Source organism: Alligator sinensis, unplaced genomic scaffold (genome assembly GCF_000455745.1).
Source record: "Alligator sinensis unplaced genomic scaffold, ASM45574v1 scaffold1550_1, whole genome shotgun sequence".
NCBI classification, from domain to species: Eukaryota; Metazoa; Chordata; order Crocodylia; family Alligatoridae; genus Alligator; species Alligator sinensis.
The window spans coordinates 220,586-237,581 of NW_005842885.1; the positions used below are offsets into that span (position 1 = coordinate 220,586).

At 39.9% G+C, this 16,996-nt stretch overlaps 1 protein-coding gene across 5 annotated transcripts in view; it reads right to left on the minus strand.

The window, feature by feature from the left end:
• The window catches only part of APBB2 (amyloid beta precursor protein binding family B member 2), a 290,361-nt gene that overhangs the window by 4,601 nt on the left and 268,764 nt on the right, over nucleotides 1–16,996 (minus strand). For 4 of the 5 annotated variants that reach the window (XM_025192056.1, XM_025192055.1, XM_025192058.1 and 1 more), the window contains 4 exons: nucleotides 2,983–3,097; nucleotides 2,164–2,305; nucleotides 1,067–1,150; nucleotides 402–517 (listed from right to left, as the gene is read on the minus strand). In XM_025192056.1, coding sequence (XP_025047841.1) covers nucleotides 402–517; nucleotides 1,067–1,150; nucleotides 2,164–2,305; nucleotides 2,983–3,097 — 457 coding nt within the window. The remainder of the gene's footprint in view (nucleotides 1–401; nucleotides 518–1,066; nucleotides 1,151–2,163; nucleotides 2,306–2,982; nucleotides 3,098–16,996) is intronic. The other variant, XM_014525808.2, reaches the window with a different exon arrangement.

Sequence of the window (16,996 nt, forward strand, 5' to 3'; positions counted from 1 at the left end):
CTGCCGAATCCGCCACTGTATTCCTCGTGTCTGGGGGTGGGACAATTCTCTGGCCAATACTTTGCTTTCTCTCTAACATTTGCTTTCTCTCTAACATTTGCAGTTATTTCTAGGGGTATATTTTGAAGGGCATATAAAACTACATCAAAAACAAAGTGACAGGTTAGATACTTGATGGACTGTGTTAAACACTAAACCAGGAGCTTCTTTAATCATGTCTTCTTTAACCTCTCTCTCTACCAAAAAGCACTCATCTGCATAGAGAGACAGCACTGAAAAGATGTCAAATAATGGAATAAACTCTAGGAAATACTATTACAGATGGGTTTTTCTAGTTTGCTGAGACTGCAATATTCAGATCAGTATGTTAATTCATTCTAAACAAAGTATTTCTGTCTCACTGTTTCATTGATGACTGTGACGGTGGCATCAGCAACATTCATGGTAACTGGCATCCAGTCTTCCCTGCTCAAGGAAGTCATAAGACTTTCTATAGCATTGTTCAGTGTATCCATTCCTAAAGTATAAAGGAAAGAAAAGCCAGGATTATAATAAAGTCATAAATAAAAAAAGAAGAAAATAGGTATTAGTTCCATGTTGAAGTAGAATAAAGACTTCTGAACTACAAGGCATTTGGTGGTCGTGCGGGTTTCAGAAGATTTTCATGTTATTGGTTCATGTTTTATTTCTCAGTCTATAAAAGCAGAATATCTGCCAGAATCCTGACACTTAAGAGGGTGGCAGGTCATTCAGGTGCCTCAGTCTATCCCTTTAGGCCTTCCCCTTACTCTCCTGGTGAAAGGGTGCTACAAAAGGGTCTTGCCCCAGCAGCAGCCCCTCAGCATCCTGCCTAAGGAAGTGTGGGTCTGAGCAAGATCACATGCACTAGCTAGCCCCATGCTCTCCCTTTGCAGGCCTAGCAGCGAGTCATATGTTGCTGGAATACAAGTAAAGAGTGCTTCTGCTCCTTGCCTTCCTCCCATCTGGGTATGGCTAGCCAGAATTGAGCCCTTAGATACTATGCAAGTAATGTCTATGGTTAGATAACAGCACTAGTATTACATACCCACAGGCTTAGCTACAGGTAACATGCCCAAGTACTGCACATGGAACTTCTGTACCAGCTCTGTCTTTGGTGTTGGGAAATCTACTGCATGGGAAAAAAATCAATTTCTGTTTATCAACATTCACAGCAGGTAAAATATACTTTTATTTCACTGACCGCAGAAAATAGCTTATCAGGGAACTGCACTCAGAAGGTATTGTATTGATTACAGTGGATCTGCTCCCCCTCCTGCTTAGACAAGAGGGATACACCAAGTATTTTCTAAGGGAATTGAGGAGGAGGAGGTGATACAACTCTTAATTTCTGTAAACTAAAACTGGGTCACGTTCTACCACTAGGCTATAAGGAGACTTAGATTTGTATAAACGTGTCACTAAGGCACGCAGAGCAAGTCTCACATACCACACAACTGGGCGCTCTTTTTAATTCTATACCTAGTAAATGTCCCACCTGTGTGCCAGGAGAAACCAGTATCTCTGTCTGAATAGCAACTGATGCAAAAAAATACAAACAACCCCCACCCAAAAAACCCCCATGACAAAATGAGGGTTGAGATATCTGATGAAAGCTAGTGGATTTAACACATTTTTGTATTAAGTTCACTCGAAGACGTGTGTATATCTAATCTGGAATGCTGTCAAAACTTCTACTATTAATCTTACATTAATAAAAACACACAAAGCCACTTTTCTTTTATGATGCGCTAAGGGGTGCAGCAGATTGGCCTCCTCCTAGGCTTTGAACCTTACAACTGATGCTGAAACCCAGAAGAAGTTTGAATCTGCTATAACTCCTCTGAACCTATGATTAATTGGAATACATTGTACTTGTATGCCAGTCTGGCATAACATTTCCATGGCTAAATTGTATCTTAAAGTAAACCAGAGAAAATGAACAAGTCGATATAACCAAACAAGACTGCATTACTCTGAACAGAAACAATAACATATTTTTAATGTAACAAAGACTTTTGTCAGCTACAGTATTTAAAAGATCCTGGTAACCTTTGTTTCTACTACATTTTGGTTAAAAACAATATTATTCAGGGACTGTCTAAAATGGGGCCATGACAGGGAGATTAAATTCTGACACAGTACCTTGCAGAGGAACATCTAGGGTGGCATTTGTCCGGTCTTGCAATGAGCTGCAAGCCACAGCTTTAGCATTCTTCCGTTCAGCCATAATCTGAAGAAGACGGCGATAATACAGCATTTTTTCCAACATATAGTATAGTAGCAACTACAAGTATAAATTTACTCTTATTACAACCCTAATCTCTGAAGTCCACAATATATCAGATGCATGTGACTATAAGGCATCCTTTTAAGATACTAAAATTAGTTTTCCTTTATTTACTTACAATTTTTTTTGAGGCATAGAACTCTAAGCTCCCTACATCCATGACAGATATAGGAAGAGGAAACCTGGTCTCTAATCTGCATTTACTACTGCTACAAATACTACAGGAGATTCCTGTATTACTTGTACATGTAGTAGGCAAAAACATTTAGACAGAAGTAGGGCTTTTAAACAGATGATACCATTTTAACAGTTCTTTTGAAGTACTGGTTCCCAAATGAACATAATTTAATCTAGTATTTGACATTTGAGATATAATTTGCTATTATTATTTTTCTACTTAACATCCCACAACTTTCATCTATAATAGCAAAAAATCTTTAGACTATGCACACTGGCCCAATTCCCAGAGACATCATGGGTTTCAAGAATCTATAACGTTCATCTTTCCATAGTTTATTGGTGCCGCTCACACCCCTTCCAAAAATTCTTAGAGTCATTTCTCATCAGAGATAAAAAACTAAGAACAAAAGACAGCAATAGAGGACTGATTATATAGCACCCTTCAGGACCACTCAAGTGGTTAGTAAAAGAATAGGTTATTTAAATTAACTTGCCTTAGAACAGATTTCGTGCAGACTTGTGGCAATGGCTTTTGCTGGTGTGTCACATCGAAATACGTGACATTTCAAAATTCTTGTGTCTTTGTCTCTTGCTACATAAGCAAAGTCTCTGTGCAAAAAAATGAATTAACACATTAGAAACAGCAGCAGCTACAAAACAACTGCTTTAATTTAAGAAGGATATGTCTGAGTTGTCAGAGAAAAAAAAACCATTCCATAGCCAAAACAGCCACAACTGCATTAAATTGCATATCCATGGAACACATTACTAAGCTTTGATGCTTAATGTATATAATTAAAGAGCTAATTACAACTTGCTACCATTGAAAATTCATTGAACTTTCAACCTATATCTCCTACTGCTAATGTAAATGTACAGGGAAATTTACAAGAATATTTCATTAAATGCAGAAGGAAAAATAGATAAAGAAGGAGAGATAAACTGTATTCTTTTCTTTTTATCTTCTAAAATGCTAGCAATTCAGGCAAACTGCACACAACAGCCTGAATAAAGAAAAAATGTTTTTGGAGTGTTATAGAAAGTGCTTATAATACGCAGATAGCAATTAGAGATCCTGTTGCAGAAGGGAGATGTCAACATGTAAACATGATGTCAACCTGCTGAAATAATAATTGGCTTAGATTTCTGACCTTGCTACATGGGCTGGAAGTTGAGCACCCCTAAGAAGTAACTTGGCTTTTGGTACCAAAGGAGGGTGCAGAATTAGGCACATCATCTGACCATTTCTGCCAAAGCTTATCACCCATGAAATAGCAGTTAGGTTTAAATCACTGGCTTTCCATCAGCATCTCTGCAATGAATGGAACAGCAGTTCACAGCCCAGGCTGCCTGCTGATATAGGATATTATCAACACATTGGTGGCTTTACATTTAGTTAAAATTCACCAGGTTTTCTTTCCAATTCTTACTAATACTTAAAAATAAGGATTAATAAAACCCAAACCCAAAACCCACACTTCACAATTATGGGATTGTGGAATACACTGGACCATGTGTACATCACAAGAACAGCAGACCTGAAGGAGCCTATTTATTAAGAAATTTCAGTAGTGCCTACCTAGTTACATACTTTTTTTTGTTGCCACCATGGACAGTAAGCTCAATATTCAGCTGATATCAGTCAGAACAGCTCCTTGGTCCAGCATTTCAAAATTAAAACTAAGAATTCCAGATGGTTTCCTTTCACTAGGCCTTAAGGTGAACCACGGAAAGGGTTATAGTTCAACTGTACTTGACAAACTACTAGCTATGGAAAAAAAATAAGCTTCAGAGCTACATAAAACTTGTCAATAGTATACCTTTCATGACTAACAACCCTGCTGAAGGGCTTGTCGGCAAACTGGTAAGCGATTCGGGTTCTAAAGCCATACTAACACTTCTGAAGCGATTCCCAATTGGCTTTGGCATGGTGAGTACATATTTCTGAAGTAGTTTTGAACTACCACCTTCTAATTTATTCTTTATAACATTTTTGTTTTTCACTTGTCATTTCACTTGCAAACATTTACAGGCACTCCTCACTTAACAACCGAGTTCCATTCCTGTGACTAGGTCATTAAGCGAATTGGTTGATAAGCGAGGAGCCGCCCCTTGATACTGCGTGCCTTGGCTTGAGACGCCACGCTGCCGTTTCAAAGACCAAAGTGCTCGTACTTACAACCAGTTCTCGTACTTACGACCAGTTCTCGCTGGTTGTAAGTCCGCGTGGTCGTTAAACAGGTAGGTCGTTAAGTGAGGAGTACCTGTAGTTAGTTACAATTGCAACATGGTAACCATGCTCTCTAAACTAGTGATTCACAACCAGAGTGCTGTAGAGATCCATTCAGGAGTCCTATGGATAGCCACACAATGTTAGACTGTTAAGTGTGTGAACACGAATTACAAGATAAACCCAAAGATTTCAAATACGAATCCACAGTGTTAAAAAAAAATTCTGACCTGTTGTGGTCTTCCTGAGTTCTTCGTAACACAAGAATCACTCTTATTATTTTTATTTAGTCAAAAAGCAAGTGTAAACTAAGAGCTGACATTTTCCATTGGTTGCCTTAAGTCTAGCGAGGGATGCCTTGAGTCTAACAAGGTTGAGAACTAGTGCTCTAAGCTAATGGATATGGAATTGCAATCATAACTGTAAAAGGGTGCTTCTGAATAGGAATTCTCTCTCTCTTTCACAGACACACAAACCCCCATGTAAGAAAGTTTATTGGTAGTAACTATGGCCTTAAGCTAGCAGAAGACATGCATGAAATCAGACTCCAGAGCACTTCTCACTGTGGGATCAGTCTTATGGAGTATTAATTTAACTTGTGAACTTAAAATGTTGTTAAAATCCATTTTATTGCTATTTATTACCATTCACCATGCACCTCAATCAATACTCCTCCTTCAAGGACTTGTAAACAAGTGAGTTATGAGGGGTTTTTCAAGCTGATCTTTGAAGAAGAGTGCCCTATGCTACTTCACTAAGTAATTTACAATTGCCCCTCAGCAGAAACCTACTATAATCAAAAGATTTCTGTGCAGATTTAAGAGTCCTTTGTAATGTCAAGGCCAGAGAAGACCATTAGCTTGGAGGAATAGCACATATAATTTCAAATATAAGAGAGATCTGGTAGTGCTTTCTGTTAGGGATAAAGTTCTCTGTCAAATGGTTAATTTATTATAAAATATACACAACACCTAAAATGAGCCAAAGCCACAAAAGCAAATCCACTAGTGTCTGGAAAGCATGCCAGTGAAATCTAAGATTATAAAACAGCATTAGAAATTCTTGCACTCTGCTTGACTGGTAGCTGTGGCAATATCTTGGCACATTACCAGTGCTCTAAATTACTTTGCTTTACTGAATAGCATTGGACAATGTGCTCTAAGTTCACAGATGCATGTTGCACAAAAGCTCCCACAGCCTAGGAATATCCTGCCCTGTTTCCTTGAGTCTCATTGTTTGATTGCAAAGATATCAAGTCTTAGCTCAATATGAGCAAAATATGCCATTATTTAGGATGCACCCCATTTCTTAATGGAGGTGGTTCAGGGACACTGCACAAATAAAAACTGACCAAGCAACTAAAACAGGAGGCAAGGCAGAACTAGATAAAGACTGAACTCTTCTAAAAAATAGAAAGAAGGGCCACAGCAGGCTACAATTATGGTTTAAGTCAGAAGCACAGTGTTTTCCGCTGAAGTCTAACAGTGAGAGAGATGGGCTGGAGGTGTCGTCTCAGAAGTGTCAATTCCCCATCCAGGTTGTATTGTGGAAGACTCCTATTGACACTGAGAATCATACACATCGTTAGGGGACATGGAGACCATACAACTTTTTTTGGAACCTAATTCCAAGCCCAAAATAATTCCAGAAGTCACCTAATTCCAAGTCCAATATGCTACTTCTGTCACCATCTAGCCAAGGTAACCAGCCTGTACATCAGGCATCCTGTGAGGGCATAGGGAAGGAAACCTAAGAGGCAGTAAACTTTGTTATGTGGCCACAGCAGAAGCTACTCAGCAGAGTGGGAAGATCCACCTCTTCACTTAGTTGAGCCATGCAGATGCTTCATATCCTGACCCCCTGCAATGTTCCATTGTGCCAGGTTCTCTCTGCATTCACTGATGGGGCAAACACTGCCTATGAGCATTTTATATTTATTTCAAATGTATTGCTTTTCATTATTTAAGAAGAATTGATAGTGACCCCTACATCTATGTTGCCCAACACTTTCCAGGATAAAGATTCTTGTGATTTTATTTCATTTAAGAAATATTAACACCTTTATTGTTTGCAGCAAACCTTTGATATTCAGCCTCAAAAGCCCCTTAGACTATAAGCGCCTTTTATTTGTCCCATGAAATTCCAATCAGATTCAGATGTGCGTTAAAAATCACCATTTTCCATTTCCAGCTTTTCTCACAAAAATGTTGTCAGGATGCCATAGAAAAAAAAAAACCACTGAACATTTTAAAGGGCTTAGCCAATAAGCAGGCTGGCCTCATAAAGTGACTGAATTAAGGAAGTAATCTTATATCAAGCATGCCCAAACTGCTACTAGCATTTACAATCTGAATACAATTTTTTCTGTGTAATTTTTTGTATGAAATAGTCTACAGTCTATAAGGTAGTATCAAACACACAGCATCAGTGGCAATCATAACAGCAAAAATTATTCAGTAAAGGATTTTTATCAAGTTTCAGTAAATATGATGTTTCAGATTGCAATCATGTGCTTAGCTTTCAGTATGTGAAAACCCCTATTGCATGGGACTGACTGCTCATCTGCAATTTAAGCAAGTGCATTAATCTTTGCAGTCTCTGTATTCTTTTTAGTAGGAGAGACGTCTCTCTTCAAAATCATATATTATGCACAAATCTGCAACACCATCTGCTTCCAAATCATCAATCAAAATTAGTAAACAAATTATGGTCTTTCCTTCTGACAGGGCACAGATTATATGACAACTTCAATAATTCATCAAGTCACTAAATGTCTTAAACATCCCTAAGTACAGTGCTACAACATAGTATAAACTTCTGTTATAGTGACATGGACATTCTTTGAAAAAGCGTTGCAAATCAGGTTGCTAAGAATCTCAGGACTCCTGTAGCCAAGACTACCACTGTTTTATACTTTAAGGAAACAAAACAGTAACTTCTCACTCTTGCACAAAAGTTGTTAAGGATGTGAGGGCTCTAGTTCATACTCTGTCTGCATTGGCAATGGTAACTTTTGGAGAAGGTATGATGACATTCTTCCAAGTGACTGGGCAGAGAAGAGGATACTGCCTTCGAGGATAAGATGCCTTAAATATTGAACAGGTCACTAAACTCATCATCTCTGCTTTCTCCTCCTCCCTGTCTTTCTCTGGAATCCTTCTGGGTCACTTACTGTTAACCTTAATTTTGTCATGGCTCACTTGAAGTTGATTAACATTTAAGTGAGATTTATGTGAAACTAGCACTCCCAGTATGATAAAATGCAGAACCCAAAACGTTGCATGCTGGAAGCTTCTGGCAAAGGCAAATTTTTCCTTGTTGCCATTTCTATCCCTTTGTCTTGCTGGAAAATTAAGAGGAAAAGTTAAATGTTTATGGAACAAGAAAACTACATATTGAATAAGGAACTAGTATGGGTTTAATGCATCCAACTCTTAGATGCATTAAACCCATGCTAGCCCCTTATTGAATACCATGAGGTATGATAAATTCTTTTAAATTCTAAGAATTAATCATACCTCATGCTATCAAAGTTCCTTCAAAAAACTATTCATTTGCATAAACCTAAGCATGTGCAGAAGTCTTTGCAGGACTGGGGACAGAGTTCCCAATAAAATTCCTATCAACATTTGTGGAAAAAGCAGTAGATTGCTTAATAAGCAGGTCTTCAGATTACAATGTTTGCCCATAATTCTTTACTTTTCTTGATGAAGTCCTACAGTGACTGAGAAGCAAAGGATTTTTTTTCTTGGTGAAATCTTTCACTGGACCAAGTGTGTAGCTGTGAGATATGTTAGACAAACTTGTGGACACTAAGGGCTTTTATATGGGAGTGGGGGTAGGGGAGCACATTAAGTAGAGTGGCTCTAATTAAAGCACCTGGCGCGTCAAACAAGCTTTAGCTAAAGCATCCCCACTGACATTTTTAAGTGCAGGGATGCTGATGCACGAGATGCTGAAGTCTGCTGGAGTGCGGTAATTACCACGCTCCAGCAGACTCGATTAATCGAGTCTGCTCGTGTATAGTTGCCCTAAGTGCCTTTCCTCAGGTCACCATCAAGCCACGCCAGAAGCCAATGAACTGAGGTATTTCAACAATATACCCCAATATTATTTTTAAAGCTGGATCCCAAGAGAATGGTTTCTAGAATACTTTGAAGTATTTTGGGATATACTGAAAAAAATGGATGCTTTCCCAATTAAGCTTGCAGTGACAATTTTCATAATCTGCAACTATACCCCATGCTACTTTTGAGGTAACCTCCAGTACACATGAACAGAGACTGGATCATTACTCTGAACAGAAGCCATAAAACAGACTGAGCAGGAGAATAAATGAGAATTTGATTTTGTACCAGACTGTAACTTGGCTCTGTTGAACAGTAGAAAAATACAACAGAACTCTCTTATTAGGATGCCCTTTTGGAAGGATTATTTAAGGGAAGAGGCTTTTTTAATGGTTTAAAGAGATAAAAAGAAAAAATATGGTATTAAATAAAAATGGGAAAACAAGAAGGAATTTCATCTTTACTTGATCGTTTTCTTTTTTAATTGGTAAATTTCTGCATTAATTGACCAGAGCTCAGATATGCAGACCTATTTAACACCTGGGTAAGCACTGCTTAAACACCCAACACTGGGTGAATGTAATCATGTTAAATGGAATTTATGCTAATGCTTTCTTGTTTGAGTAGCAGTCATGTACATTTGGTATCATTCCTCTAAAGCCTTGGGAGACATCCCAGTTAAGTTCCCCCTGAAAAAATGGCATGTGCTATATTATCTTTCCACTCTAAAACGCTAACTTTTTAGCAGTTTTAACTCTTTTTTGCTAAAAATAATATTTTAGTGTGAAACCAGACATTTTTAATCTTAATAAGCCAAATCCAAACAGCTGTTTATCAGCACTTACATTAAAATCACCCTAAGGCAAGAACACTTCTATTTAAATTGCATTTAGAGATTTTTATTTTACAAATTGAGATGATAATCTCTGAAGCTAGAAAGTGCATCCTTTAAGCTCAGCCGCAAATTGATTTGACATGGTCAAGAAATGCAAAGAAAAATTATGTCAGTTTCTAATATTTTCACCGAAGTGAAACATATAACGCTGCTGGTCTATGTAACACTTAATGGTGGACACTAGAGGACTGTCGGGTCACATGATACTAGTTCTCTTTGTTCCATTTTCTACAAGCCTAGAGATGAGACACTATTGCAGAGAGTTGCCTGGAGACTTGTAAAAGCAGGCAGGAACAAGGAGGAAATCTAGCCCTCCTTCACTACAGGATGTGAGCGCTCCAGCAGCAGCCAGAACTATGCAAGAAAACAGGGAGACATAAGGGATCAGAAACTACCTTAGGGAATCAAGCTACCAATGGGGCTAGAGTTGTCATCCACCAAGAAGAGATGGATGTTCTGGGAAACAGGGACCCGAGCAGCTGGGGGGCATATGCAAATGAACAAGAGGCTGCGCGGGGAGGAGAGGGGAGAGAGCCAGAATAAATGGGAGGAGAGAGGGAATAAGGGGAAAACCTCTAATAAGATTTTTCCATGTCAGCAGTTGCTGCCATGTTAATATTCTTCGGTCTCAAAGAGACGGGAAGATGTTTCAAAAGGAACTCTTTGGCAAAATGTGGTTTACAATATAAAAATGATCAGAGAATGTTTGACTTAACATTTTAAACAATGTTTTGCTGACATTGTTCTTTTATCCAGGTGGGGATTTCCAACTAGCATTAAGAGGCTATTAAGAAATTAAGATACTGTCTTCAGTGTCTTAATTAAGACAGTCTTCACAGAAGGTTACACTGTAACCATATGTATTGCACTATTATCCCTTTTCTAAAATGGAGCCCAATACAAAGTCTGCTCATGTCAGTGGGAGAAACCAGAAAAAAATCTCCCCAAATTATAAGACTCATGATAAAGTGCCTGTAAGGATGTGGAGAATTCAGCGTATTAACAACTTTAAAGCAAGACATCATAACAACCCCCCCCCCCCTCACAATAATGAAATATGGAATATCCAGATGAGCAGCAAAAATCAGAGTTTTTTTTAAATAGTTTGCATGATCCTGGTATTCCTCTCATCTGACCTGGATTCTAAACTTTAAGGCCTGGGGAGAAAGACCAATTAGTTCATATTTTTTGGTGCCAAAACCACAGAAGTCTTTTTCACTATGTGCACTGGAGTACATATAATACTTAGAAGAAGGGTTCCACATTTCAGATAAGTTTTGGTATTTGCTATTGGAAACCCTAAAATGCACAGTCACAGTTATTCTTCAGTCTGACAAACCTATTCTGTATAGATCCTGGCTGTTTGAATGCCAGGACCTTACAATTAAGCAAAATAAACAAAGCTGCTTTCTAATTAAATACAAAGGGTTGAGATTGAGAATGATGTAAGACCACAGGAAACTCAGGCAGTAGAATTCCCCTCAAATTGTTAGGATTCCTTCTACTAGTGAGTCCTAAAAAAGTCTAATTTCAGTTTTTAGTCAATTCAGTTTCTAGAATGAAACTTAAAAACCTGTTCCCAATGAGCATAAATTATTTCAAGCACTTATGCATGCCTTGAAAGTGTCACAACCCAAAGTTGTGAGTTTTTTGTTTTGTGTGTGCTTCGGCACTGCTAAATTATGTTCCCGTTAAATTGCAGCTTCTTTGCACGGTGGAGTTTTCTGCTGCAGAGGAGAACTCCGGTGCAACGGAGAATTTTCCCGCCAATTTGTAGCTTTCTTTGCATGGTGCATTTCTTTTGCATCTCAGAAATGCACGGTGCAAAGGAGTTCCCGCCATTTGTATTTTAATTCAAGCCCCATTATTGGCTTGTGTTAAATTATGCACACGTGGCAGCTGGCAATTGGCTTGCTAGCCGTATAAAGAGCTTGGGTGGTTTCTGCCCAAGTTGGAGAGAAAGCAATTGGAGTCCGAGAGGCAGAGCGTGAAGATCTCTAAGCGCTGCAGATCCTTACGGACCCAACGCATTTCTTAAGAAGGCAACAGAGGTCTAAACAGCCTCTGGCCTCTCCCCGTCGCCGAGCGCAATCCTAGACGTATCCCTATCCTATATACTCAAGATCTGAACCCACGGAGCCTTAACAACTCCGGGGCCAGAGAGCCGAACCAAACCCACGGAGCTTCGACAACTCCGTGGGAAAGAAATTGCCGAACCCGCGGAGCCTTAACAACTCCGGGGCCCAAGAACCGAGTTTGTCGTAGTCCTCCAACGAGGATTTAAGCGGAGCTGAACCTGGAAACTGTCCAGCCTACACCGCAACCGTCTTGGGTGTAAGTAAATAATCTTTGAATCAACCACTACGCGTCTGTGACTAATTCTAGCCCGTGCGTGCCCTGCCACCGCACGGTCTCTTCTGACCCCGCGTGCCCGGGCTGCTGGCCACAGCCCTCGTGCGCAAAGACAGGTCTGCATATCGCTCCCGGCTCGCACATGGTGACATGGATGGGGTCGGGAGGGGGCCTGCACAGAAAGGTCTAACATTGAAGACAATCAACTTGTCTTTCTTAGGAATATAGCTTCTAGCCATGTTGGTCTAAAAAGCAAAGCCAGACAAAACTCTTTAGCTAGAGGTGATATCTTTCATTAGACCAACTAAAGCATTCTTTCTTATGCATTCATGGATATAGACTGTAGTGCTAATTATCCCATAGTGGAAACTCTGATTTTCTCTTAATTGTTTGTTTACATTACTTATTAACTTTATAGAAGTCTTCTGAGCTCTGGTGGTACAGCTTTAGTGGAAATGGGACTCATAACGGTTGTAACTTGACAATCCTAAAACGCATACCCTGCCTGCTATTCCTTGACCTAGAAATTCTTCTCACATTTTCATATACTTTTTACTTTTACATTTACTTTTTTAAATCCCCATAAATGTGGGACATTCAGAGTATTCTGATCGGTAGGGTCATTACGCTCCAAGCTGTGATCCAATCTTAAAGCATTTCTATTGGTTCAGTTCCTCATTTTAAAGCACTGTAGTTCTTTAAAAGTTTGGGAAAACATTTCACACATAACCTTAAGTCTCCACATCAAAAGTACCATCTATCTAACAGAGGACTAGATAAAATTCCCTTTGGACCCAGCAGGACTTCCCAGTTAGCCAAAAGGATAGCTGTTAAGCCAAACGAACTAGTTAAGCTCTTCTCCACAACCAAGAGTTAAATTCTGTCACTGAGAAAGACCACAAAATTAGCCCTTTAAGGTGGCATTATGTCATCAGTCATGAAATGTTTAAGCACCATGAATTTAAATACCAAGTGACAAAAATCATACACTTCAAAGTCAGGGTTTAAGGTCTATATAGATCTTTCTTTTCAAGTTCATCCTTTTACATGTAATGCCCATTTTGTGGTTATACCACTGTTATGGGACAGCAGCAAATCCAGAAGGGTGCCTCTGCCGTAACTTCCATTTTTCTTTGGGGGGTTTTTCTACTTTAATAGATTTCAGGTACAATTTTAGGGAGAGAGTCTCAGACTGTGGACAGACATTACATTTGTAGCATTATATATATATACCCTTGTAGCTACAAAAAGTGGATGTACAGACAATCTAAAGTCTAGCCCTCTGATAGCACCAAATTTGCACTGAGAACACCTGTGATCATCACCTCACAAATCTCAAAAGGGCTTTCACTCAACAAGGACACTCCTCCAGAGAGATAGATCACACTTCTGAAAGAGCCACCTGGATACCACATGAAGAATTGCTGCAGTACAAAAAGAAAAACCCCATGAATTGCACACTGTTAGTTAAGACATATCATCCCTTCCTGGAACCTATACAGAAAAACCTCAAACAATTGCAACCCACACTAGAAGACGACCCTGTTCTTAAAGAGATCTTCTCAGGACTACCCATCCTAGCCTTTAAACAAGCACCCATCCTCACCAATCTCATCATCAGAAGCAAACTTCCTACGACCCAAAACACACCACATGGGTCCAGACCATGACGGGACAAGAAATGTAAAATCTGCCAACATATCTCCAGCACTCCCACAATAACTACACCCACAACAGAACCATCACCATTTCTGAACCTTACAGCTGCACCTCCAGAAATAAAATATCTTATCCAGTGTACTAAGTGCCCTGACGGAAAATGTGTAGAAGAAATCAAACAACAACTGCATACCAGAATGAATGCACACCGAAAAATTATCAAAAACAAAAACACCCAATTACCTGTGGGTGCACACTTCTCACAAGACAACCACTCTCTCTCTAATCTCTCAGTTCTAATCCTCAAAGAGAAGTTACAAAACACCTTTCATAGGTGAGCCTATGAACTTGATTTCATAAATCTATTGGCTACAAAAAAACCCCATGGACTAAATATAGACACTGGATACATGGCACATTATAATCTGCTTGCTGTCTAATAACCCCAGGTAACCTGTCTGCATTTTACCAGGGACATTCTATCACCAGGTCAACATTCCCCCCACTTACCTGCCTCATACCTATTGTCATGACCCAATGATTTTGTGTGTGCTTCGGCACTGCAGAATTATTTCCTGCCACATGGAGCTTTCTTTGCACGGTGCAATTCTCAGCTGCAGAGAGAAAACCCCGGTGCAAAGGAGTTCCCGCCGCTCGCATGCAAATTCGTACCCCACTATTGGCTGTTTCTAAATTATTCCCACATGGCGGCTAGCGATTGGCTTGCTAGCCGTATAAGAGGCTTGAGCGACCAAGTAAGAGAGCTCCGAGAATCTCAGGAAGATCCTGAGAACCCCGATTCCGAGAATTCCGGGAGAAATCCGAGAGAATTCCAGCAAGGAGTCCATGATTACCTCGTGGACTTCTACGGAAATCTCGGACCGAATGGTGGTTTGATCAGCTACCAAGACTCTCTCCCCGTTGCCGCACGATCCCTCGACGTACCCTACCCTGCGCGCTCGTCGAGAGTCACCTTTCGGACTCTCATTTCGGTCGTTCCACGGAGCCTAGCAAACTCCGTGAGTGTGTATCCAGAGCTCTGTTCGTGTTTGTTTGTGGAGCCTAGCAAACTCCACGTGTCTTTTTGTAACTGCAACTCAAGAAAGTTTTTCCTGCCTGCACCGCGACCACCTACGGTGTAAGTAAAACAATCTTTAATCAACCTCTACGCGTCAGTGTCTAATTCTAGGTTTGCCGTGCCGACCTTTTCCCTGGCCCACGTGCCCGGGCTGCTGGCCACAGCCCCTCGGCCCCGACACCTATCATCTCCCATGGCCTCCGATCTTCACTGTCACACATTTGCATTTTCAGAGCCCTGCATTTTGCATATTGGCTTCTATTCCATCCAGGAGAACCCAAAACAACAGCAGACTCTTCCCTATGCCTGAAGAAGGGTGTTTGTGTCCAAAAGCACGCAAAGAACAAATTTTCCAACTATTTAGTTGGTCTAATAAAATATAACACATTTACCCAAAGAACCTTGTCTGCTGATGTACAGATAGGCATTCATACAAGAAATGGTGCAAGCACTCTAGAAATGATCCTGGGTGAAACAGGAGCTTCTGTTATGCTACATTTTGTAACACCACATGCAATGTGTGCTACAGGGAGTCTCTTGTTCTGCAGCATCCCAGTGTTCCCTTTCCCTCCCCCCACCAAAGGGAGAGGGAGGCAGCATAACTGCAACAAGCTCGATGAGAGCTTAAGACTCCCTCGATCAGGCTGTTAATGATGAGGAAGACAGGTTCAGCCCAGCTGGGCCGGAAGGCTGTAGCTCTGCTCACCACAGTGGCAGGAACCATTGCTGCTGACCCTGTGTATGTACACCTCTAGTAGTACTATAGTTTTTCACCATGACAAAACCTCTGGCACTTGTATCACTACAAATGTACATCTGTCCACAGCTGGAGCTAGCATGAACCTTCCTTGCTGCATGCAAACCTATACTGATTTGTATCAGCTGAGGCTCTGGCTTTTGCTGTTTTATGAATATTAATTTTCTGGAAGGGAAGATCTTTTGGACCAGATATATCCCTAATTCTTCCTGATGTTTGTTCACCCCTAGAGATGTTCCCTACAGGGGGATTATACACAGGTAAGGCATACTGGAAAGACACAAATGCCACTAGTCACTGTAGCAAAGAGAAGGAAGGCTTTGTTCTCCAGAGTGGTCAATCCATCAACACTTGTGAATGCTACAATGACTAAAACTATATGAATACTTTATTATGCCTATAAATCTTTCAACAATCTCTTTGCTACAATGACTGTAACTCAAATATCTGAATTTGTAAATAAGCATTTGGATACTTTAGGCAACAACCTCCATACAAAGGGTTTAAGCCTTTGCTGGTAGGAGATATTTGAGTAGTTGATCAAAACGTCAACTGAGATGGTCGTTGTTCTGGTATTGACTGCCATTTTCAATTAAATGTGAAGTAAAGTTTTGATCAGCTTGATCCTGATTTGCCATATTAAGCAATTGTGTATGATAGTTCCCCTTTGTTCTTTATTATTCAGACAGAAAACAAAGTAATCACAGTATGTTCCCACCCAGAAAAGCGGATCACAGCACACTTTTGTCAATGTTAGTCTAGAATAATCATGACTTCTTACGTGCATGAACTTTAGATTAGATCACAAAGCCATAACCACCATCAAACATTTCCCTAGGCCAATGTTTTCTAAAAAAACTGATTAAAACCCAGTCTAGCTTGTGAACTTTGCTCACTGTATTCTTTGAAGCAAACCTGAGGAACTGTCTGTCCACATATCTGAACTCTCTCTCTCTCCTGTGCTCCTTGAATGCCACGTCCTTACAATTAAGAAAAAACAAACAAAGCTGAACTGATAACTAAACCTAACTCTGAACCAAAGAGTCCAATTCTGTCAGAAAGAAATGGGTAAGCCCTGCAGCTACAAACCACATGATAGTGCCTATTCCACTGCAAAAGGAGTTATCATGCATAATCCCAAATAATCACCTTGTATAACACACAGGTAAACCTACACTGATAAGAGTTTTTTAAGTTTGGAAGACAACTTTCCACCCAAAAATGGAATAAAAAAGGAATTATTTCAGTGCTGCCAACTGCCATGACATTTCATATTTTGCTTAAACTGCTGCTCCTGGAGACATTAAAGTAAGAGGATCTCAGCTTTTAGTGAAAAATAAAAAATTCTGTCTCCCATGGTTTATAGAGAAGCTAAAAAACTGGTCAAATGCCAGAAGACAGTAAAAAGCCCCTCCTTTTTTCACATCTTGTGATTTTTAAGTCATTTTCCTGATTAGAAGGAAAGGGGCG